General features: G+C 49.3%; 3 protein-coding genes across 6 annotated transcripts; all 3 read left to right on the forward strand.

Annotated features, from left to right (window-relative positions):
- Positions 1 to 10,898: 10,898 nt before the first annotated feature.
- Positions 10,899 to 12,644, forward strand: LOC111068757 (axoneme-associated protein mst101(1)). The gene has a single exon (XM_022358467.2). The coding sequence runs from the start codon at positions 10,978 to 10,980 to the stop codon at positions 12,043 to 12,045; it is 1,068 nt and encodes a 355-aa protein (XP_022214159.2). The 5' UTR covers positions 10,899 to 10,977; the 3' UTR covers positions 12,046 to 12,644.
- An 8,720-nt stretch (positions 12,645 to 21,364) lies between these two features.
- LOC111068207 (cAMP-dependent protein kinase catalytic subunit 2-like) lies at positions 21,365 to 23,135 on the forward strand. 4 transcript variants are annotated; one of them, XM_022357566.2, is made up of 5 exons: positions 21,365 to 21,768; positions 21,854 to 22,083; positions 22,193 to 22,358; positions 22,421 to 22,698; positions 22,789 to 23,135. In XM_022357566.2, exons 1-5 carry the CDS (start codon positions 21,589 to 21,591, stop codon positions 23,042 to 23,044), a joined length of 1,110 nt encoding a protein of 369 aa, XP_022213258.1. In that variant the 5' UTR covers positions 21,365 to 21,588; the 3' UTR covers positions 23,045 to 23,135. The 4 variants fall into 4 exon arrangements, with proteins under 4 accessions (XP_022213258.1, XP_022213264.1, XP_022213277.2 ...); XM_022357572.2 differs by having other exon boundaries at positions 22,784 to 23,102; XM_022357585.2 differs by lacking the exon at positions 22,789 to 23,135 and having other exon boundaries at positions 22,195 to 22,358; positions 22,421 to 22,626.
- Positions 23,078 to 24,548, forward strand: LOC111068233 (cAMP-dependent protein kinase catalytic subunit 2). Its single transcript, XM_022357594.2, has 4 exons — positions 23,078 to 23,590; positions 23,671 to 23,836; positions 23,908 to 24,185; positions 24,263 to 24,548. Exons 1-4 carry the CDS (start codon positions 23,178 to 23,180, stop codon positions 24,474 to 24,476), a joined length of 1,071 nt encoding a protein of 356 aa, XP_022213286.1. The 5' UTR covers positions 23,078 to 23,177; the 3' UTR covers positions 24,477 to 24,548.
- The last annotated feature ends 475 nt before the right edge of the window (positions 24,549 to 25,023 follow it).

Raw genomic sequence — 25,023 nt, forward strand, 5'->3', positions numbered from 1 at the left:
AAGATCGGGCAGGCCCGTTTTATAGGTGGTGGTGGCACAAAGGTGTTTTCTCTAGTTTATGCTCTTCGGAGATACATATGTCAAAGCAAAAGCGGACAAAATCATCAAAAATGTAGTCCCCCTTTGAAGCTCGTGTACACAAACAAAAACAAATGACGGGTAGTCGAGCTGTAGATACGTACGTGTACTCGTATCTGGTAGATCTCTACCCAATCTGCCCGCCGATCAGATCATCATGATCATGATCGTCGTCTCGTCTCGTCTCGTCGCTGTAATGGCGCCCATCAGCCGCGGATGAGCTTGAAATTTTATATGCCGCCCCGGCACTCGTCTGGCATTTGTGCAAACATTTCAACTAATTAGCCAAATGCTTCACTACGGATCCGATCTGGGGCTGGGGAGGGATGGGATCTCTAGAGAGAGATCTCTTGGTGCTTGGATCGTGAATCGGCGATGGCGTGGTGCGTGCGTTGGAGGCCATTAAAAAATTATTGAAATTGAATTTTGAATTGAAAATAAACTGGAAACGCATTTCGTTTTTCGTGTGGCATGGCAAAGTGTGGCACACGGCGCGCTTCATTTGTGTGCGGAGTGGCGAGGGGGAAGTAGATCCCAGATCCCCGATCCACACATCTCGCCTTCGATTAAGGCTGCATTTTCACGTTTTCCCAGGAAATGTGCGTTCATTCAATTTTAAATGTAGTTTTTCAGCGTTTTCAGCGTTTGGCTTTTTCGCCAGCCGAGAGAAAAATGTAATTTATTGCCTGCCTGCCTGCCTGCCTGCCAGCCTGCCCCACCCACTCTCTACTCTGCCTCTCCCCCCATGGGTATCGCCCATCGTCCGATCTGAATCGTGTACGTTGTATTTTTAAGTGAAAACGAATTGAAATGAAATGATTTTTCATTTATTTTCATTTTCCGACGTGGCGACGCCAACGAGACTGGGCAACGCCCCACCGCGACGGACACGGGCACTCCTCAAAAAATGCCAACGAAAATTGTCGCACCTCTCGAATCCGCAGCCGAAATTCTGCGCTGAAACGGTGAAGAGAAATGTGCCAAACGCCGCGGCATTAAGTGGTTGCACCTTTCTGCATTGTTGATGCTGTCAGCATCAGCCTCGAAATCTTGTGGCAACATCAGCCTCGACATCGACATCGACACTCGACAACGGAATCAGAATGAGAATCGGAATCGGAATAAACTTCAGCGCCAGTCCGAGCGCCACGGCCCCAAAGGTGTGACAATGCCGTCCCCGCATAGTGACAATAATTTGTGGGCCGTGCCAGTGCCAGTGGCAGTGCGTGGCGTTTATTTTTCGACCATTGGGTACAGTGGACACTGGGCTTAAAATACTCCTATCAGGTGGAAGGGATATTCCTATCGGGGGAACCCAGGTTCAGCTTATATCGGGCCATTATCGGTCGGTCATATCTCGTTCCTGCTTTAATATTGCGTAGTGGTCTCGCTTCTAAGATCTAGAAAAGTATTCAGAATATAATCAGCAGATGAGGAAGATTCAAAATCCAAAATTAAAATTAAATTATAGTCCCAGTTCCTGCCATGGGGAGCTCTTATTTTGGACTCCCTTTGGTTTGCCATTGAAGAACTTTCACTGTCTGGGGAAGTAGGTTGACGCCACCTAAGCATTTGGTTGCCCAAAGGTTTCAGCGCCCATTCGCGAGGAGTTTGACGCTCGAGGACGGATTGGGAATGGGAATATACTTAGAGGTGGGTAAATGGAAATGGGAGCGAGAGCGAAAGCGAGAGAAGGTGCAGGGGCAGATCCGACATGCTGGCGTCAGTGTCAGTCTGTGGTGAGGCTTCTATTCGCAGAGTCCGAGTATGTGTGTTGCAATTATGCAGACAAGATGTCGACGCGAATTGTTGGCATTCATTCGAAGAGTGTGTCTATCTGCGAGTAGCTCCGCTCCCATGTGACTAGATGAGTGGATGAGTGGATGAGTGGCTGTGTGAGTGGATTCACATGACACTCAGAGATTGCAAGTAACCGCGCAGCATCTCAGCTGCGGCCTAGGTGCTAATGGTCAATAAATATGAAATTTTAATGGACTTACGCAACCAGATATGTGTGTATCAGATATATCAGCCGCAATCTAAAATGCAAACACACATCATCCACATCTTAACTGGGGAGTTATATTCCATCTTCCAATCCTCCAGCATGCCCTGGCATTTCCCTGGCATTTCCCTGGGCTGTTCTCACGTTTTTTTCCCCGTTAGCTAACAAGCAAACAAGCTCCCCGGAGTGAAATAAAAACCGAAAGTGCAAAATCATTGGGGGCTCTGTGGATGCACGGACACGGCTACGTGATGCCATCCATCCATCGATTGGGAGTTGGCTTTCAGCATATGCCTCGTCTGTCTCTATCTCTGATTCGTTTCGGTTTGGGCTTTGGCTTAGGTGCTTATGCTTATGCCTATGCCTATGCCTGTGCTTTGGCTTTGGGTCTTTTGGGCCAATTAGTTGGTCTGTCTTGGCTAATTGATGGCCGCTCTCTTCTACCTCATTTCGCCCATTGTCGCTGTCTGCACGAAATTAATCAAGACAAGACGCGGCTCCCAGATGCACTTTCTCAGAATGCGTCCGTCGAGGCGTGTCCCCAAGTTTTCGACTTTGTGGATACATTGTCCGTGGAGCAGTCCCGAGTACTCGGTAGAGAGAGAGAGTCTTTGGGCCTTTGGGGATTCGGTATGGCCTGTCAGCACTTTGCCAATTGTTCGTTTGCCTCTCCATCTCCATTTCCATATCCATCCTGCGGACGCGTCGGGTGCCGTTTGGACTTTTCCACAGATGAAATATGAACTATTTTAACGCCTACTTAATTTATTTGTTTGACTGTATTCCTGACTGTATTTTCTGTGTATTTGCCTTTACTTTTCTGTACTTTTGCTGTACTCTGCTGCTGCTGCTACTCGCATTATAAATTTAAATTAATTTAGCGTTGAAGTGAAAGTGTTAAGTGATTTGCTCGGTTTCGTGTCTATACCTACAAGTCGATCTATATATAGTGCTCTTGGGAATAGTATGAGTTATATTTATGTACAATCTGGTGTATATATATATGTATGTATGTGTGGTATATACACTTGCCCCCATCAGCTGCAGCTGTGGTACGAGCACGAATACGAGTATTCCGGTGTGTGGGTCTCCCGACCTAAATAAATAAAAACATGTTTATAGGCAGAAATATTAAAGACAAACAAAGCTGCTGCCGCTGCTGCTGCCCGCTGCTTGTCCACTGCCCAATGTCCACCCTCTGGGCCGCCCTCAACCAATTCATAAGTTTGCACTTAACGGACACGGACATGGACATGGGCCAACCTGTGCCCAAGGAGCACAGCCCACACGGACGCACATAAACCCGTAATAAAATGTATTTACCCCAGGATCAAATTATGAATCTGCTTATGGGCAGGACCTAAAAGGTGTGCTCCTTCTCCTTTGCTCCTTTCCTTTGGTTAAGAAAGCCGCAGGCTGCCTTCCACTCACACGCTCCCTCTCTCACACTTCTATCCCTGGAAAAAGGACAAAACGCATATTTATGAAATGAACAAAACTATAAAGGACATCCCACACTCGTGGCGCACAAGCAAGGACAATGTGAGGACATTGACGGAGATTTGCTTTCCTTGGGGTTGTGGGCCATGAAAATTTGTGCACATTTCAGCAGAAATGGCAGGCAGGCAGGCCGGGGGGGGGCCTGAGGTGATGGCGGACTCCTTTAAGGTGTTTGCAACGTACTTGGTCCCTTTTTTGGGGTCTCGATTCCAGCGTCCAGAGTCCAGAGTCTATTGCTGGAGTTTATGGCGCACGCAGTTACACCTACGTCCTCTGCGTCCCCTGCCACAGCCGCAGGCGGCAACATATGGTCACCGCACCGCCCAACCACCATTCGTTTTCTTTGGGGACAGTCGCAACATTTTATAAAGTTTATTTCGCCTTCATTGTTGGCATCATCAACAGCCATCGGAATCATCATCATCATCACCATCACCATCGTCGCCATCCTCATCAGTCCTGGGACGGCAGGCAATCCTCGAGTGACATCTGCCGTCGTGCCATCTGAATGTGCCCCGGGGTGTCCAGCATTCGCTTAAATATGTGCGTCACATACGGCCTGGCCTCCACTCTTCTCTTGCCTCTCTCTCTCTCACTCGTTTGGTTTTTCAGGGTTTTTCGTGCAGCTGAAATCACCTTTGGTGCAGAATTCGAGGGGAGAATTACCTAGAGACGCGCTTCAAATTGGCCACCTTCCTGAATCAGCTCACGTATCGTTTTATTAGTCAATCAAAGGATACTTTGGGGGCGCATCGCATCGCATCTCATTGGAAAAGTGGCAGGAGTCCTCTTGACACCGTTGACTAACGATTGAAGTCTTGACCGATAGACCCCCCGTCTGTCGATGGTGTCTGAACCGTGTAAAGAGCATTGAAGGCAAAGCCTCTAAGCCCGCATGCTACCTGGCCAACAACTGTACCCGAAATCAAAGAAAGTTCCACTTTTTTCTATATATTTTTTCTGGGCCTGGCTGTTAGCCAGCGCTGGGAATAGTTTTCATTGCAAATTAAATAACCAGCTAAAAGCTTTGCTGATTAATTTCAAATCGAAATGCCTTTTCAGAGATTTTAATATGAAATCGCAGCGAAAGATGCGGATGAGAGATGAGCGGGATGTGGGATGGAGGAGAATAAATGGTGCACTTTGCATTAAAAATGCGCTGTCTAAAAGCTCAACAATTAGCAACAATTTCCAAATGCAAATGCAAATGGAGGAGGAGGAGGAGGAGCAGTTGGAGGAGACTGGCAGCGAAACGAGTGAAATTAAAGCAACTTAAATGGAACTTATTAGATTTGTATACTTTTAATTTGCATTCATAACAGACTGGAAGATATCCCACCAGTATCCAGTGCCCAGTCGCCAGTTCCCATCTGCCTCCTCGACTTTGTCCTTTGTCGGAGTCCCTGGGAGAGAACCCTTTTCTTGTCTTTGCCGCCAGTGGACATGACGTATTCCTCTTGGACTCGGTCCACGGTCTCTGTCTCAGTCTCAGTCTCAGTCACAGCCTCAGCTTCCATTTCCATTCCCGTTCCCCGTTTTGGCTGATTTAAATTTTGCCTTTTGCTTGAATAAAAGAAAATTAATTTGTGCATATTTCTCGAGCTGCCGGCTCAAAATGGGAAATGGGAGAGCAACGAAATACGAGCGGCTTCAGCTGCTGGCTGGACATTTATTAAAAGCCGAAAGGAGTTGGCCCGAAATGGAACCTTTCTCTTGGCCAATCGCCGAAACAATAATAACAGCCAACACGAAAAATCAAAAGAAAGGGAATATCAAGTGAAAAGAAATTTAATAAAACGAAAACAATTTGCCCAAATGAAAGAATAATAAGAAGCCAGTCCAAGCCAAGCCAAGGAGTGGCGGATGGGGCGAAATACTAGAACCCGGAGAATAGTAGTGGGCTGTTCCCACAGCGAAATATTCATAATTGCACGGACATTAAAGCTGCATCCAAAGGATGCGGAAATGAGGACAACACACGTGCCGAGGATGAGGCCAGGGTCGATGACAACGCTGATAGAATTTCTCGATATTGATATTGATATACAATCGAACATGGGATCGAACCGAGCGGAGGGTGGAGGGTGGACGGTGTGCAACGGCCATAAATCCATTAGTCCATAAATAGTATTGATATGGAATGAAAACAAAAATAGAATAAAATAAAATTATTTATACGTTTCGCACACGGCGGCGCGACAAGCAGGAAAATTAGTCCAAGAACCGGAGACACGAGACACACAGGACACACAGGACGCACGAGACACACAGGGGATGATCTGATCCACGAGAGTGGGAAAACGGCAAAAGTTTTTCCTCAATCGGCGATGCGCTTCAAATGATTCCGAGAGATTCGCGAACAATGCGCACACATCCCGACAATCGAACAACTGTATCGAATTACCAATCACAAAGGACAATGAAAGCAGAGCGAATCAGCCGTGGTGCAGCGGCCTGGGGTTGCACTGCGACAAGTTGTGACAATCGAGGACTCACCTCTGGACCTGTGCTGGCTGGGTCAGACATTAGGGTTACAATCTCTAATCCTCCTCCTCCCCCTTCTGCTGCTTGCGCTGCTCCCATCCTCACACTCCTGCCAGCCATGTGGAGCCATCAGAATCATTATGAATGCTCTTTACTATCACTTACGACGCCTCCTGCTGCCGCTAAACAATTGAATCGAAAGGATCATCAAATGAGGAAATGAGTGGGGGGGGGGAGCTGGGAGCTGGGAGGGACATCTTGGCCAAATTGCCGACAATTTGGGTTAACTGTAAAATTTCTGCAGGCCAGAGAGCCACAGAGCAAACGTAGTAAAACAGTAAACAGCAAACGGCAAACGTGCAAGTTTTGACAAGTACAAATGTGAATGGCGAACACTAAACCCGGAATCTACAATCCGTAGTTCGTAGCTCGTAGTTTGGAATCTGGAGTCCCCGCAAAATGAAGACATACTCCGGATTGGCAGTGGGGAGTGGTACGATGTGTAGTGCCTCTCCTCCATAAAACCCATTGGGGCGTAAAGGATGCGAATGCCTTTTAATAATAAAATGAGAGGCAAAACTACGCCGCCCAGGACTGGGCTGGTCGGACAGTCCTGCATAAACTAAAACTAAAGCCTCTTGTCTATGCCCAGGCACGTCTTAAATGTTCAAATTATGTAAAATAAAATGTGCGCCAAAAAAAAAGACAGAAAGAAAAAGGAGACAAGACAAGGGAAAGGCAAGGGCAAAAAGGAAAGCGAAAAATCAGGAGCGGGAGCGGGAGTGGCAAAGGCTGACGTCAGCCCTGAGTGACAGCGGAGTGACAGCGACAAGTGGGGAAGTGCGGACGAGGAGCGGAGGAACAGGCGGAAGGATTCACTTGCTCACTGGATTCAAGGTGCAAAAAAGCAGGACATCGTTGACACTTCTTCTCCTTCAGTCGGCGGATGGCTGTCTGCTGGCCATTTGCATGCCCCAGAGCGGATCCCGCGTGTCCCGGCTAATAACCGTGAGTAAGCAAACAGGTGCAGCGCTCAACGAGGGCTAGAAGGCTCGAAGGATATGGCCGCCGCTGTCGCTGTGATCAATCTTGCTAAGCTTTTGTTTTCGCTGGCTCTTTGTTTATGGACCAAAAAGGCACCCAAATGCTCGGACGACAGCTCTGGCTGGGGGTCTGGGGCTGGGAGATGCCTTAGAAAAGTAGTACCCGGGATTGAGACATCCTTCGGACGGAGCGGAGTGGCTGGCTGGCTGGCTGGCTGGCTGGCTGACAGGCAAACAACGGCGCTGTCCTTTTTTATTGTGGGTCTGAGCGCTGTTTCTTTGGTCCTATGATTGATTAGCAATTAATTAGCTGCACAAATAAGTGTAATTATATGCGATGCTGGGGACGAAGGACCTCTGATGTCAAGGGTCTCTCCGCCTGCCCCAGAAGAGTGGGTGAATGGGGGGGTGTAGAACATTACCTCGTATCGCTTTCGCTCTCTCTCTAATTTGCATTTTGTCTATGCTCTTTTTTTATGTCCTAATGAAACGAATCTGCGGCTGCCACTGCCATTGCCATTGCCATTCCTTTTTATGGCCTAATGACACTTTCGAGAAGGGAATAAGATTCGTCACACAGAGAGACAGAGAGAGAGAGAGAGTGAGAGAAGGGGGGAAAGAGCGGGCTGGCCATAGATCTGGCTTCGATTTTGCAGTCACCCCGAAAACTGTGCAGAGTCTTTTTCTTTTGTTTTAAAGGTTCCTCCCCCCCCATCCACCCATCTCTTCTGCTCCTTCTGGCAGTCGAAAAGTTCCCTATCCCGCTGCTGCTGCTGCTGCTGCTGCTGCTGACAGCTCGACAGTTTTTGGCCGGCCAACAATGCATGACTGACCCTGTCAATACTGTGGATACCCTCCGACCCCGAATCCATTTAGCCCATATGAGATATTTAATGCATGCAATGCGAGTATGGATTGCACTGTAGTTGCAAGGGCATGGAGGGATGTAGGGACAGAGGGACAGGGCCATTGTTTCGCCGAGTCCTCGGACTGGAACTGCCACTGAATTTTCCAACATCTCCAGGCTCTGCACTGCACTGCACTGACATTGAGTGCTCCGACATGCGACGTGTGCGTCGTCTGTCCCGTCCCTAGCTCCTTTATGGCTGAAAGCTTTTGTCGCTGCCGTGCCACTAAACATGTCTCTCGCCCATCTCCCCTCGCCATCGCCAGACTCTTCCTCTTCTTCCTCTTCTTCTTTTGGAACTGCTCCAAAATATAACTTAAGTTTCTGGTCAAATGAATTTGGCAAAGGTAGCAGCAGCAGCAGCCCCCAGAGGGGAGAGTAGCGTCCCTTTGTCGACAGCATTGCAATGGAATTTATGCAAAAGTTCTCCAGCGGAAATCTGCACAATTTTCGCAGAAAATGGTTGCATGAACTGAACAGCAAGCCCGCACAGCAGGAGCCACCGCAATTGGCAGTTTGAGTGGCTTTTGTTATGAGCGCAAGTTTTTGCCGTTTACTTTTCACCATTTTTCCCAGTTTTTCCTGTTCTGTTTTGTGCTTTGTCACCTGTTTTTGTTTTTCCGCCTCCACCTCCACCTCCACCTCTGGCACCATTCTGTTCTGCTGCTGTCGAAACTTTTTACGATCTTGTCAACATTTTGAGTTGAGTGCATTTTTACGCCTCGCATCGTGTGGCCTGTGCGTGGTGGCGCCCCCTGTCGATGGTGGCCTGAAAGCAGTAGCGGATTTCTAGGGTTGCCAGGGTGCGTGGGCGATACGGGCGGTACGGGGCACTAAAATCGAAAAGTAATGCAATAAAATTCGCTTTCATTAAAAGCATTAAAATAGGTTTTTGACATGCCATAAAAATTGTTTTCACGTAAACAGGGAAAAACTGCTGCGGCCACACTTTTTCTTTGGGTTGGTTGGGTTGGAGGAGGGGCGGTGGGGTGTCTGTGGGGTGTTGGAGTACGCGACTTCTAAATGGGAATTTTATTGTTCTGGGAGCTGTGGCCGACGCACCGCCATTAGCCGGCTACACGGCACTCGAATGACGAGTTCCGTGCGAACACCTATGGCATCGTAAACGGCGAAAAAGAATGGGAGTCAGGTCTGCCTGTTTGGGGAATCCGGGAACTAGATATGATACATGACTGAGGGTTTTCCAAGTGGGAGAACTGCCAGAAAGCGGTTGGAATGGGTGCGGGAAGGCCAACACCACACCCATGGTATTGTAAAAGCTAAATAAAAAGAGAAAAGAGAAGGAATCTCCTTCCGTTCTTCAGGGCATCGGGAATGCAAACCCCCTGCAGAATTAATCACATACGCGTATTTCGTATTCATACGGAAAACATTATTAATCCGAATTTTCGTCTATTCATTTGCCAAAAATTATGACAACATACGGAACGAACAACTAAAACGAATGCGAATACGAATACGTATTCAAAGCAATTAATAGCAGACTTTATAGGTAGTCCAGTCCGCCATGGTCATGTTTTTGGTCACTTGCGGACAATTGGGGGAGTGGAGTGCGATACAAATCGAATGGGGATTTTATTTCAACGTTATTAACTTCAAATTACACAGAGGAGAGCGTATCGCTGGGGCGGTGGGGGGCTGTTGGGAGAAGTCAATGCTCGGTTGGGTCCATAATTGCCGGGCGACAGGACGACACACAGGACACATACGAGAAGCGTGTGGCGAAAATATTTTGGTCGTTGGCTGGACCCGGGAATTACTCGCATTTTCATGATGTAATAAATGAAATTAATTTCAATAATTGCAGCGATTCTGGCAACCCAAAAGATTTCTCATATTCTCCTTCTCTCTCTCCTCCGTTGGCTTTTATTTAGGCCACTTATTTTATTTTATCTCGACCATGATTCCGCATCAGAATCAGGGGCAGTGACAGCGGAAAGAGGCTGGGCAGGGCAGGGGGCGAGTGCGCGAAAACGTTTCGCGATGACCATGAAAACTGCTTAATCGGAAGAATGAATATGAATATGTTCGTGGCCCCCTCCCCACCCCACGGATAAATATGGATAATAAGCAGAGAACACAACACACATACACGCACAATAAATAAATAAACGACGGCGACGGCAATACACAGAGACAGAGAGAGAGAGAGAGAGAGAGAGTGGAGAATAAATGTGAAAATCCAAATGTTTTCCCTTTCCGCTATCGTTTTTTTTTTTTATATATTTCGATTCCATTCTAATGTTCCATTGTCGTGGCTACCCTGGCCAGTCGAGTGGAGTCCGGGTTGTGCATGTGGAAATGTATGCTACAGGAAGGGAATATATTCCTGATCAGCTGCAAGAGCCTTCTATATCTGGGAGCCTATTCGAAGCCGAGACCCATCGAACAGATGCTCTCTACTCTCCCTGAATAATATCGGAAAGGTATTATATTATCCCAGTCATCGCAATTGACTGATCGAAATCGTTTCTTCAACATATTTCAAAGGGAATACTTCTGCGATATATCCCTCGTATCGGGTATCGGTTAGTCGTGCAATATCGCTAACAATTATTTTATTTTTTCTTATTTTTTGCAGCAACAGCAGCATTTTTAATATTGCGAAATTTGCTGTCATATTCTTTGTTCTCCTGCCCCTGCCCCTGCCCCTCCCCCCACGACTTTTATTGGATAATGGTAGAGAGTATTTTTCGCATTTATAATGCGGGGGCCATATATTTTCATGAACACTAAATTGTGCTGGAAAGCAGGCCATGGGGGGGGCACTGGCTGGAGCAGGATTCCTTTGGAATGACAATCAGACACAGGGGCACAAATAGGAGACACATTTCCACACAACATACACAAACCACACAAAAAAAAAAAAGGAGAGACTTAAATTAAAGTATTTTTTTTTTTCTGTTTTCTGTTTGCATTTGTTTGCTGGGCAACGTTTAATGGCAGAGCTAACGGACTGTATTTTGCCAATTTTGACAAGATGCTGCCGATCCACTAAAAATAAAAGTTTATGCGCCAAGAGATCGATTAATCCCTGTCCCCTGAAGACCTGCAAAGGGGAGGAGAAAAAGTCCTGCGAGCAGCCGAGCCAGCTCTGCCACCCCCCCAAGAAGACATACCCCCTGCTGGCGTACCACAGCTATACGATCCGCAATAAGTATCCGGAGCAGCTGGTGACCTACGACGGGCAGGCTCGCTGCGAGCAGCGTCTCATCCGCATCTCGGATCTGACCGAGAGCTACCTGACTCTGGTGTTCGAGCAGGTTGCCGAGGAGGTGCGGCAACAGAGGAAGAGAAGAAGGCTGGAGAGGAAGAAGAGGAAAAGTTGTGCAGCGAAAAAGGAGAGTAAGGGCCAGGCGAAGGCAAAGTCGTGCCGCAAGAAAAGAAGTAGTCAAAAGTGTCCCCAAAAGGCGGGATCCTGTGCCGAGAAGAAGAGTTCGGAAAAGTGCATTGAAATTAAGAACGAAGGCTGTGGAGACAAGCAGAAAGAATGCTGTGGAGAAAAGGAAATGGAATGCTGTGCAGAAAAGAGGGAAAGCTGCGGCGAAGTAAAGCGGGAATGCTGCCCGAAGAAGGAGGAGAGCTGTGAGGAGGAGAAGGCCCAGCCGCGCAGTCTACAGGCGATGATCAGGAGTGAAATTCGCGCCAATAGGCTGTACGAGATGGAGCTATGTAGGGGCCGTAAGGAAGGGAAGCCCTGGCTGAGCCTCATGCCCAGAGAGAAGCTGCCCTACTACTGCAGGGGGCTCAACGGAGAGAGGCTGCGGGCCACCGCCTACTCCAACTTCCAGCAGAGCTTCGTGAGGCGCTTCAGGCAAATGCACCCGCGGGCCTGCCCCAAACGGGTGCGTGCCGAGACGCGTGCCAGGTGGTACGCCCTCGACTGCTGCCAGCGACTGCCCTTCGTCATGCTGGCCTTCGTCTACCATGTGAGCACTGGAGCCCTGGATCCCCTGGATCAGTGCGCTGTCCGGGCCATGTACAGAAAGCTGAAGGGCACGGATTAGCATGAGCATCTCGCCATTACCCACCATCTCTCCATCAGTCCATCATCCATTTCCCATTTCCCATTTTGCATTTCAATTTTCGATACGAGAAACAGATGTTGCCGGAGTCTATTTTTGGGCCAAGAGTTTCCAAATCTGCGACTCTTTCCAGCTGCTGCTGCTGCTTCTGCTGGTGGCAGCACTTCCTTCTTTTTATGGACTGCCTTGGACCGCCCTTGAACCACATTCGAGGGAATAATGGATCCCACAGCCCCATTTGCATCTCCATTCTTTTCGCACATGGCCCAAGGTCGCTCCGTTGACATGGCCTTGGGGCTGGAGGCACTTGATTAACAATTAGCGATTCACGATTCATGATTCGCGATTCGCGGGAAGGCAGCCAGCCAAGGTCGTAGTTCCTCCACCCACACCCCCAGCCCAGCCCATTGGGTCTTCAGATCGAATCAATTTTCGATGCGCATACATTAGCCATAAAAATCTGTTGTACAAATAAAACAAAAAGCAAACGAGCGGCGAGCGGCGAACAGGGCAAAGCAGAGCAAAGAGAAAGTTTTTAAAATGTAATTTCGATTCGCTGGCAAATAAATAAAAATAAAATTGTGGCAAATCGAAAGTGAGTTCGGGAAATCAGATCTATCGGACCAGGAACGCACCCAGGGATCAGGCCAGACCCAGAAGCAAAAGCAGACATTATGCTAATGGAAATGAGGAAGGAAATGGGGGGGAAAGGGAAAGTCTGCGGCTGGTGTTGGGTTTTATTGAAAAGTTCCCTTTATGGCCGGCCGTTCGTTGACAACTTTCGGCGAGAGATGCTCGCATAAAACGAAACGAAATGAAATGGAAAACTAAATCAGAGAAAATCAGAAAAGGAAAACTCGATTCGCCACGAGTACCGTACCCACCGCCCCCCACCGCCCTGAAACTCTGTCGCTGGTAACTGAGATTCGCAATTTATTGTTGTAGATATTGACTTTTATAGTGGGCCCAAATAGCGTGACCCCAAGCCCACACCCCCACCACCATCCCCATTCCAGTTCCCCCCACGACTTGCCTGTTTTTATTCTTTACACGGATTTCTGCGAATCGAGAAACAATTGGCATTCGGGAATTTCGCATGCCTGCCACTCTCAGGACTCTCAGGACTCTCAGAACTCTGTAGCATTCTGTCAGACTCTGCACAACCCTTCGTTTCCCTTCCCCCTTCCCCGTTCCGCTTCCCCTTTCCCTGTCTACAACTCTCTCTTTTTTTTATGGGCTACTGTTGCAAAGATTTTGTTGTTTTGATATTCGGCAGTTTTATTGCCTCGACCCGAGTTCGCACCTCAATTTGTCTTCGTAAATGTGAAAAATGTGGAAATTAGTTGGCGGTGGGACCCCCGTCCCACAGCAGTGGCGCGGAGTGTTCCCTTTCGTTCCTCCTCTTTTCGGTTTTGGGTTTATGGCCAAACATTTCATCAATCACCCACGATGTGTCACACCTATCGGGGATGCCATCCGCTGAAGCTGACGCTGACGCCTCTACTCTCGCATCAGATGCAGATTGTACCCGCCCCATCCGCCCCCTTGTCCACGAAAAAAGCTGTGGCGAATCGTTCTAAAAAAAAGGAGTGCGACTGCCACGCCCCTTTTCTTTGCATTGAGTGCCCCTGAGAGTCCTGAGGTTGAGTGTCCTTAATGGCTGCATACTTTCGGGCGCCCCAGTGGAGTTTCAATAAGCCTTTCAAGGCCTGGGCTTTGGGTTTGGTTTTGGCCTTTGTTTTCAGCATACAAAATTAGAGAAATTTTTGGAATATTTTAAAGGGCATAAGAGAAAGCTGTGGGACTATTAAATATGAAATATATTAAAGTTCGGTCCTGGCACAGGATTTTTGCTCATTCCAACATTTTTTTTCTACCCCAAAATAAGGATACATGGGAAATATTCTGAATTGGGCGAGTACTACTTAGTGGCGCTGTTCAATGTAGTTCGTAATTCAATCAGAGACTACTGCCCAAGTTCCCAGCCAAAAGCTAATCCCGGACACCCACTCCACGCAGCATTTCCCCCCCGACTTCTCCGGTACCATTGCTCGTCCATTTTTATGCAAAGTCGCAGGGCAAACACACACAAACACACAGAAGAGAAGAGAAGATGACGTGGAAACCGATGGACAAACAACATTTGGCGATGTCCAAGTCGATGTGGATGATGGCTTTATGGCCGATACCCAATCAACCCCGAAATCAGGCAGCCAGCAACCAGCAGGCAGCAGGCCCAAGTCCGCCTTCGTCCGTTTTCCCCATTAACATAACAATAATTATGGCTACGTTCTGCTCCGGGAACGTTGACCATTCAGCCTAGAGACATTCGGCAAACACACATTCGAGGAGTGGATATATATATGCAGTATGTATATGTGGTATATGGATATGGAAAATAGAATGGGTGGATTCTGCAATCATAAGCAGAAACGGCGCTGACAGGCCCGCCTGTCCTGCCGGACAACAATCGACATCCTGGCCAGCGAGCGCTATGCATCCGGTTGAATTGATTTGGCTTGGGCTTGGGCTTGGACTTGTGCTTCGATTTGGACGCCATTTCTTGGCCCAGAGGGGGTGGCTACACTTCGAATGTAAATCGTCATTTGGAACTGTGAATGTTCCACGTAATTAACTTCAATTGGAATTGGGGCAAAGTGCCAGAGAAGGCTCCTGTTTTCGTTGTTCCTTGCGCCCATGTTCCTGGGTTGCGTTGCCTTTTCTTTGGCTCTTCCCTGCAGCAGCAGCAGCAGCTCATTAGGGGAGCGGACATAAATTTCGATCAAAAATAAATTGACAGGCGTGCAGATTTAAGATGCTCGACGCTTAACTCGCTTAGAGCTCTCTCTTCCAGCAGCCAGCACCCAGAACCAGCAAATCCAATTTCCGCGCAGCACTTGGCAGAGGATGGAATGGAGGATTGCGGCTCACGTACCGCCATGCAGGCAGGACGGGGCAGGGCAGGGCAGGGCAGGCAACACTTTCGGCTCCCACTGGCAGGCCACTTGGCCATTTATGTGAGCAGGTCATGTCGCGGTCATAAATACAACAATGCCGCCAAAACTTTTGAGAGTGTCGCGAGCGCCATAAATTTTGCTCGCAAAAACTCACGGATTTATGTTTGCGAAACGCACGCGAAGGACATGAGCACGAGGCAGGCGGACAGGCATGCAGGCAGGCAGGCAGGCAGGAAGGCAGGCAGGCAGTCAGGAGATAGCACCATGATGTGGTGCAGGAGCAGGAGCAGCAGCAGGAGGAGGAGGACATCTACGAACGTAATCCACTTTAAAGTTTTCGTCGCTTCGGTTTCAGCCTCCGAATCAGACACAGCCTCAGTCTCGTCTTCAGTCAAGGATATCCGCCAGGATATCTTCCGTTTCGCTTTTGGCAGCCGCAGCCGCTGCTACTGCCACTGCCACTGCCACTGCTCTCGTGTCCTACGCGACACAAGAGCCATCTTATCCAATTTGCATTTAACGCATTTTTTTGGCCAATTTCATTCGAGACCCCCCACCCCACCCTCTATATCCTTCGCTGCTCTGCAAATCCCATTTGCAGCTATTTGCATTTAAGGCGGTCCGTGAAATTGAGACGCGCTCTCTCTCTCTCTCTCACAAAAATTAATAAAAGTGCGCTTGAGCCTCGGTCCTGCAAGCTGCCAGCAAACAGCAGTTGGGTGAGTGTCCAAGGTCCAAAGTCCGGACGGAACCGCAAGTAAAAATGTTCAATAAACGTCCGGCCAGCGCTGAAGAGCGTCAACCGCAAGCGCCTTCAATGGAGGAGCCACTCGGTGGAAGGGCAGAGTCTGGCAGTCAATTTGGAATTTTGCACATTTTTAGGAGCGCTCGAAAGGAACAGCTGACTTTGACAGCGGCCGCCCGCTGGCCGTTAGTTACTCCTAGTTTGCGGTTCCCGGCGCTCCCAATATATTTGCGAAGCACCAAAGACAGTGGACGGAGGGAGCTCTTCAATTAAAAAACCAAAAAGGAAGGCCAGCCAGCTACCCGCGCGGATCCTTCGTTCGGTTGGAAGTTGTCGTATATAGGTGGCAATAGATTTAGATACTCTTTCGGGGAGCAGAAACCACTAAGAGGGTGGAGCAACGCCCACATGCACAGCACCCAAAAAGAGTCTAAAAACGATCGCAGCAGCATTAGCTGCCCCCCTGGTGATGGCGACGCTGTGGTTGGAGACGCGAGTCAGTGAGTGGGTGGAATGAGGGCCCAGAGACCGAGACCCAGCCCCAGCCCTATGCGAGATCTCGTCCCTTTACGTCTTGGCCAACTATTAATTAGGTTGTTAATTTTGCATTTGGCGTGCGTCGCTGGCTTTTCCCGTGAAAAGCGCAGCAGCGGCAGCACACGTGTGGAGGGGCGAGCAGGAGCAGGAGCAGGAGAGCGACATGCGGCATGTGGCACGATGATAAATCTTCGCGTTTGTGCGACACCATTGGGGAACATGTGTCGCAGCTTGGCCGCACTTCCCGTGGCGAACACCCCCCACCCCCACTCCACAGGGACAGGGACAGTCACTGGCACTGCCCCCGCCCCCAGGGTGCACCTGTCTCAATTAAGCGTGCAAATCGCATGCCTGTCAAAATAAAATGTTTCCCGTGTAGAAATAGTGCCCTGGCAGCCAGCAGCCAGCAGCCAACAGACAGCAGCAGAGATCTAAGGGGATCATAAAGATTCAGTCCCTGCAGTGCCCGCAGTCCGAGGAATACCAGCCAGAGACCCAGGAGGAGATGTCGCTGTCAGTGTCGCTTTGATCGTGCCTCAGGTTGATTATTTGCGTTGCATTTGCAGCTTGTTCCACCTCCCTGCCTCTCTCTTCGTCTCTCCTTCTGGCATTCCATGCCTTTTCTAATGACGTTCATGCGTGCTGGGGTTTCGTGATAATTGACTTGGTGGTGGCTGGAGAGGCTGGAATTCACCCAAGTGACAAATTTAATTGCCCACAAAAAAAACTGTGCCAAAAGATAACTGATCTGATCTAAGCGTCACGTGTTTTGGGCTTCTAGAGGTTATTCTACAGGGTAATAAATGTATCCATAAATAAACCTATATATTCAAGCTAAAGTTCAAGAAATAAACTAAGTTTTGAGTTTTATTAGCGATCCTTACTGCTGTTCGTCTTGCAACATTCATTGATTTTATATTTAATGAAATTTACCCTCATTTTCTATCATCTTCTCTTGAGTTAATTCTCCTGTTAATTTCCCATCCCCATATAAACTCTCGTATTCTAGAGATCTTCCCAGTCAGTGTTTTTTTTTTGCTGGGCCTGATGTTTGTTGACAGTTTTCGCTGATGCTTTGATAGATCTCATTTGGTTCTAGTCGAAAAGTAAATTGAGCAAGACTCCTCCACTCCGCCCCACCGACTCCGCCTGCTCCGAATCAAATTGATTTTGTTGCTAAATAATTCCGCCGAAATGCGGCATCAACGCCTCGTTAATTAGAGGATGCTCCTGCCAAGTGGCAGCTAAAGAGCCGTGACAGGCTGCCGAGCAATTGACATTTTGATAAATACAAATTACAGAGAGCAGTGGGACTGCAATCCCATCCCATCCCATCCAGAGGAGTACGCGGAGTAGTGGGACACATGTTCTGCTCTCTTCTCTCTCTTCTCCTCGAATCGGATATGGGAATAGGCAGGCGATGGGTCGGGGGAGAACTTAATGATCTGTGCCTAAATGAAGAGAGCCAGAGCCAGAGATATGACAAGTAAAAAAGAATTTATGGCTCTAAACAGCCACAACAGGAGCAAAACTATGTAGCGGAGCAACGGAAGCCACCCCCTTGGCAGGCAACCCTCCCGGCGAAGACAACTTTTATCAGCCTCAACGCGAGCGAAATTCGCACAAATCACGCAAAAATGTTGCACACTTAACGTGAGCCTGCGCCACGGCACTCACTCGCTTTAGGGGTGAATCGAAGGGTGACCCCTGCCACTGCCACTGCCACTGCCCCCGACCCCAACAACATTGAACTGATAAGAACTTGCAGCCTAATGCAGCACGGGAGGGAGCCATGGGTATGGGTGGCCGGAAAGGAGAGTATCTGGAAATGGGAACGACCAAATTTTGCAACAATTTCCGGCCAGCAGCCAGGACAAAGGACAAAGGACTCACTATGTCCAAGTGGCAGCGGATTTCAATTGCCACCGAAATTGGAAATGGCAAATGGTAAATGGTAGATGGTAAATAGAAAATGGAAAAAAGCATCCACTGAAAACTCATAAATTGTAGATCGAAGCGGCATTTAGGAAGCGGGCACCATGCGTGACCAATTATTGAAATACGACTTTAATTGAATTTCAATAAAATGTTTCAGAGTATTTTCCGTATACTGGGCAAAATTATTCTGTGCATAGGAAATGTGTCCCAAAACCAGCGGATGGAACCAGCGGAACCAACGGAACCTGCTCCTGTTTTTGTTTCTGTTTTTGTTTTTGTTTCTGTTTCTCTTTCTGTTTATTTATGGCAAATGGAAAAATGTTGTTATAATTCCAACAATTGTTTTATTCGCATCCCCTCGCCCCCCCTCCGCCATTGTTGCATTATTTGCCAAAGCATTTTACGTATGGAATAGATGGAAAATAGAGGAGAGTGCACTGCATACAGGGGGTGGCGGGGCAATGGAGCAATTTGTTTAGAACCTGATGTCCAGGATTCCCCCCGCTGATTTATGGCCAACAACCCCCAGCCACCGTTGGCTGTGTCAATAGTTCTCTCTGATGATTTATTGTATGGCCATGGAAAAGGTGCTCCATTTGGAGCCGGGAGCAGGGGAAATTATGATTACACCTCAGCCATCCACCATCCATCGATGAAGGCAGTCGACTGCAAAATGTCAGGCCCACCCGCAGAGCTTCCTGCAGGAGTCCAGAGCCAAATCAACGGATTACAAGCGGCACACAATTCCACAATTCCGCAATGAACAACAATAACCAACGAACGAACGAACAAACGAACGAACGCAATCGTTGATTGAAGGTGGAAAGCCGAAATGCTTTTGCTTTTGGGGTGGAATTGAGTGGAAAACCTTTGGCATTTGGCAAAAGGGTTCTCGGGCATTGGGCATCGTGGTATCGGGTGTCGGGTGAATGAGTGACATCGGCGCATGACAAAAGTCACATGGCATGCGGATTAGTTACACCTTTTGCACAGACACACACAAGACACACACACACACACACACACATGCGTGTACGTGTATTGCAAAGGATGTTGGGCTGTTGGCTGCTGTCGTTGCTGAGGCAGGCGGACACGGGGAGACATTGTTGCTGCCCGCTGAACTGTGAATGGAATGCATTTTCCGGGGCATACACTGAACCGAGGGCCATACTCGTGCCATGATTTATTCCCGATTGTGCAGAGATTAGCGCTAATGGCAGCGGATAGCCCACAGAAAACAGCCCACAGGCTACAGGACTACAGCACTACAGCACTACAGCTGTCCTGCAGCAGGAGCAGATGGAAGGGTGGTTGGGTAGCTGGGTGGATAGAAACCTTTCAGCATAATTGAATTTGGCCATTCCTTCGTTTATTCGCACACAGAGGGACACAGGGACATTCACCTACTTAAGCCCCCAAAAAATGGCCTCTGATAACTAAGCCAAATATTAGCCAGACCCAAGCCCAAGCCCAAGCTGAAGCCCAAGCTGAAGCTGAAGCGAAAGACAAATGCCATGTGTGTCAACAGTTCATCGAGGCGTCAATTACTTTGCATAACTTCTGAGGATGGAGAGACAACAAATGAATTTTAAGTGTGGCCAAAAGAAACGGCCCAGAAACGTGTGCGTACGACTTAATCTGCTCTTGGCCCGCTTAGCGGGAAGCGCGAGTCCCGAACTCCCACACATCTGGCAGATGGGGCGGAGGAGGCGGAGGATATGTGTATTTATGGAACCAAGTAGTTGCAGGGTGGGGAGGAGGGGGCAGACCTCTCTCTCAGATATTATCCGCTTATTTATTGCAGTCGTTAACATATCTTAGCCAACTCTGGAGTTTATCTTGGAGGCAGCTGCGGAGCCTGCGAGTTAAATGAGCCAAGATCTGGACAGGGATTGGGATTGGGGATTGAAGATTGAAATTTGGCCTGGGGACTAAGTGAAATTGTTTAGTTTTTGCACGCAGTGCAAGTGAAAGCAGGCAGACAGGCAGACAGGCAGACACATGTCTCATGCTAAGTACGTGACGATTTGTATTATTTTAAGCGAATTAAAATCTCAGAGATCCGAGTCTTAGAAGCGGATAACTTGTGGCCTACTTAGAGCCACTGAAGGGGCGCTCCTTCGGCATTTCAATTTCGGGATGAAAGTGAATTGCATAGCAATAGCCCCCCCCCCACAAAAGGGGTGAGGGTGAGGGCATCCCTTTGACAGCAATCAATAATGAAGAGTTCTCGAGAATAAATGCCTGGGCATTAGGCCCCACCGCCCACCGCCCACCGCAGAGGCCGCAACATATTTAGAAAGCCATTTTCACATGGAGGAATGGAATGGAATGGATGGGATGGGACTGTCCTTCCCTGCCCTGCCCTGCCCTGCCCTGCCCTGGCAATACTACTCTGGCCAGAGATAATGATTAATTGTCAATTTAGGTGGGACAACACAGACCGGAGAAATGGCCAATAAACGGCTCGGTCGACAGTTTACCTTAAAAGGCAGCAGGCAGCAAGCAGCCAACAACAAACGGAGCATCCGCTTCCGTACGGGAGAGGCGAAATGGGGGGGGATAAGCCTACAACTATTCGTATTCGTATGTCTATCCACACACTCACTCACATGTCCATCAACAGCCAACATGAGGCAGGCATTCAGGCTGGATGCGGTTGGGCCCCTGCCTGAGTCGTGAGTCCTGAGTCCTCCGACTGGCTGCCTGGCTGACATGTAGAAATAAATGTACTAGAAAATTACCAACTTATGTAATCTTGGTTAGCATCATTTATCAAGTGGACGTTTTGCAATTTTTCTTACTTTTGCAGCAGAAGCAGCACCAGGACCAAGCCAAGAAGTCGGCAATGGGGCACACCACACACACACACACACACACACACATGCTGCTGCTGCTGTTTGTGAACTCAGTTCCAGGACTCACAGGAAATGACCATTTCTCAGCCTTGCTCTCCACTCACTCCCCTCGCAGGGCAGCAGAGCTGCAGAGAGTGAGGTAAATTTGTCATACCTTGAGGTCTCCACTTGGAGGAGGCTAATTGAAACTTCTTGGGAGTGGCAGAGGCAGAGGGATGGGGAGAGGGAGGGTACAGATCAGAGCCAACTCGGTTTGGCTGTGGCTTTGACTTAGTTGTCACTCAACCAGAAAAGTAATGAAATTCCAAATTCTCAATTTGTCGAGCTGCTACTCTGCCTCTTCTTTTCTTCATACAGTCGCATCATACAGTTGGTTGCATCATTCTCGTTTGTTGTCCACTCGAAATCGGATCCCTGCATATCCCTCCCCACGCCTCGGCTGGCTATCTGGCTATCTGGCTAAGATGCACGATTGGTCCGCGTGCGGACTATGAGCCAGCAGCTGCATTCACAGTTCCACTTCAACAACAAGGAAGACTACAACACCATCCTCGACAGCATGAGCCGGGACTTCAATGAGCGCTGGAACAAGCAAACGCAGTCCCCGTACACCAATCTCGAGAACTATGTGCAGCGAGCGGTTCTCGGGAACGGCAGCTTTGGCACTGTGGTGCGATTCCTCATTCCTCATTCCTTCCTGATTCCTTCCTGATTCCCACAACTGAGTTTATTCCTCCTTCTGGCCCCATCCACAGCTGCTGGTCAGAGAGAAGACGGGCAAGAACTACTATGCGGCCAAGATGATGAGCAAGGAGGATCTGGTGCGCCTCAAGCAGGTCAATCACGTCCACAACGAGAAGACGGTGCTGAGTGCCGCCCGCTTTCCCTTCCTCGTCCACCTGATCGACTCGTCCAAGGACTTTGACTACCTTTACCTCGTCCTGCCCTTCGTCAACGGCGGCGAGCTCTTCTCCTACCACCGCAAGTGAGTACTGCCCCCCGACTGCCCGCCCGTTCGACCACTTGAAACGAGTTTTGAGTCTCTTATCACACCCCACCCAAATCCCCCCCCCCCCAATCTAACGCTGGCCAAGAGTGCGGAAATTCAACGAGAAGCAGAGCCGCTTCTACGCCTCGCAGGTGGTGCTGGCCCTCGAGTACATGCACCGCATGAATCTCATGTACCGCGACCTCAAGCCCGAGAACATCCTGCTGGACGTCAAGGGATACATCAAGCTCACAGACTTTGGCTTCACGAAGGTACGAATACCGGTACAAATCCTGGCTGCGTTCCACCCCCCCCTTAATGTCTCTGCTTGCAGCGCGTGGAGGGACGCACCACCACGCTGTGTGGCACGCCCGAGTACCTTGCCCCAGAGATCATACAGCTGAAGCCGTACAACAAATGCGTCGACTGGTGGGCCTTTGGTATTCTGCTCTTTGAGTTTGTCTCCGGCCGCTCCCCCTTTGCCGCCCACAATCGCGACGTCATCCTGATGTACTCGAAGATCTGCCTGGGGGAGTATCGGATACCCAATTACTTTACGGCCCACCTCAAGAACATGGTCGAGGGGCTGATGCAGGTGGACACGTCCAAGCGGTAAGTGCCACACCCACTACGCGTGCCACTCGTGGCCACGTTCACGTACCTCCTGCGACAGCTGATGGATTGGATGTTGTTTCAGTTTAGGAAACTCAACGGAGGGTGCGGCGGACATCAAGACCCATCCGTGGTTCCAGGGCGTCGACTGGTTCGCGGTGCTCAACCAGGAGGTGCCGCCGCCCTATGTGCCCACCGTCTCCAGCATCGAGGATCTCTCGCACTTCGATCACTTCGAGGCCAAGGCCAAGCTCAAGTCCCGGATCAATCGCCATCCCGAGCTGTTCATGGATTTCTAGGATCCGTTGTGGATGTTCCTTTTGTTGTCAAATTTTATCATGTTTGAGATTCGTTTTTCCCATTTTTTTTTCGAATATAAATCAGTTCCGATCCGGAGTCGATTCGTCGTTCTTTTTGCCTTTTCGAAATTCCAAATTCGAAATTCTAAATTCGAAATTCGAAATTCTAAATTCTGAAAGATGGGCCCCTCCCCGAACGACACGCCGATGCACTTCAGCCCCAAGACGGACTACCTGCTGATCCTGGACAAGCTGCGGGAGGACTTCAACAAGAAGTACTCGCAGAACATACCGTCGCCCAGCACCGGCCTCGACACCTTCGACATCAAGTCCACGCTGGGGGCGGGCTCGTTCGGCAAGGTGCAGCTGGTGCGGGAGAAGGAGTCCGGCCAGTACTATGCCTCCAAGCAGCTCAGCAAGGACCAAATTGTCAAGACCAAGCAGGTGACGCACGTGATGAGCGAGAAGAACGTCCTGCGCTCCATACACTTCCCCAACACGGTCTTTCTCATCTCCTCGTTCAAGGACAACGACAGCTTGTACCTCATCCTGCCGCTGATAGCGGGCGGCGAGCTCTTCTCCTACCACCGCAAGTGAGTCCAGTCCGCCTGTACTCTCGCCACGAGAGTATCCTGTATCCTGTATCCTGTATCGTTCTTCTTCTTGTTTGCAGGGTGCGCAAGTTCACCGAGAAGCAGGCCCGCTTCTATGCGGCACAGGTCTTCCTCGCCCTGGAGTACCTGCACCACTGCAGCCTGCTCTACAGGGACCTCAAGCCCGAGAACATAATGATCGACAAGAACGGGTATCTGAAGGTGACGGACTTTGGCTTTGCGAAGGTTTGTCCGCAGACGTGCCCTGCTGTGAATGATTGCAGATGATTCTAATGTGAAGATTGCCCTCCCTGCAGAAGGTGGAGACGCGAACGATGACGCTGTGCGGTACGCCCGAGTATCTGCCGCCGGAGATCATCCAGTCGAAGCCGTACGGCACCAGCGTGGACTGGTGGGCCTTCGGGGTGCTCATCTTTGAGTTTGTGGCCGGCAGCTCGCCCTTCTCCTCGCACAACCGCGACGTGATGGCGATGTACAACAAGATCTGCGAGGCCGACTACAAGATGCCCTCCTACTTCAGCGGCTCCCTGCGGCACCTGGTGGAGCATCTGCTGCAAGTGGATCTCTCCAAGAGGTGGGCCAAACACACACACACACACACACACACAAGACTGACTGACTGTATATACCCTGCTCTCTGATCCCCTGTAGATATGGCAACTTGATCAACGGCAACAAGGACATCAAGGAGCACGAGTGGTTCAAGGATGTCGACTGGATACCGCTGCTCAACCAGACGGTGCATGCCCCCTACGTGCCCAACCTGGCCAACGCCGAGGACACAACGCACTTTGACAAGATCTCGGAAAAGCCGCGCGCCAAGGCCAAGAATATGCGTCACGAGGATATCTTCGCCGAATTCTAGTCGGACTTTTCCGCTCTCCATTGTTGTTCGATTCTGTTTGATTTTTCGGTAGAATAAAAAGCTAAACAATTTCCCCTTTTCATTTCTATGCCACTCGATCGTGGTGGATGCAGGGTGGGCTAGGGAGGGGAGGTGTGGTGACATTCCTACTAAAAGTATCCATCTGCTTGACAACCAGCTGCTGCTCACATGTGGAGCACGATTTTCCAGGCATTTTCTGTGCGTAAAACAGCTGCTGTAGAGTCTCCTCTCACTCTCTCTCTCTCTCTGCCTCTCAGTTGATGATTTCCCACACTTGTTGCACGTCGCCCCCCCCTTCGGTTGCTCGGATTCGACAAACTTCACTTGTAATTAGACTTGTGGCAGTGCCATAAATCTTCGCCACATCTCGGGGCCATGTCTTCTGTTGAAAAGATCTTTGATGCAATTGGATGGATTTATGGCCACTTTTGTTTATTTATTTATCTGCTCACCCCCCAGCCCAACCCCTCCCACACAGCCGCACAGCCGAAAACCGAGTGGGAAGCAGAGAAGAGTTTCGCAGTCG

Source organism: Drosophila obscura, unplaced genomic scaffold, assembly GCF_018151105.1.
Source record: "Drosophila obscura isolate BZ-5 IFL unplaced genomic scaffold, ASM1815110v1 contig_150, whole genome shotgun sequence".
Classification (NCBI taxonomy): domain Eukaryota; kingdom Metazoa; phylum Arthropoda; class Insecta; order Diptera; family Drosophilidae; genus Drosophila; species Drosophila obscura.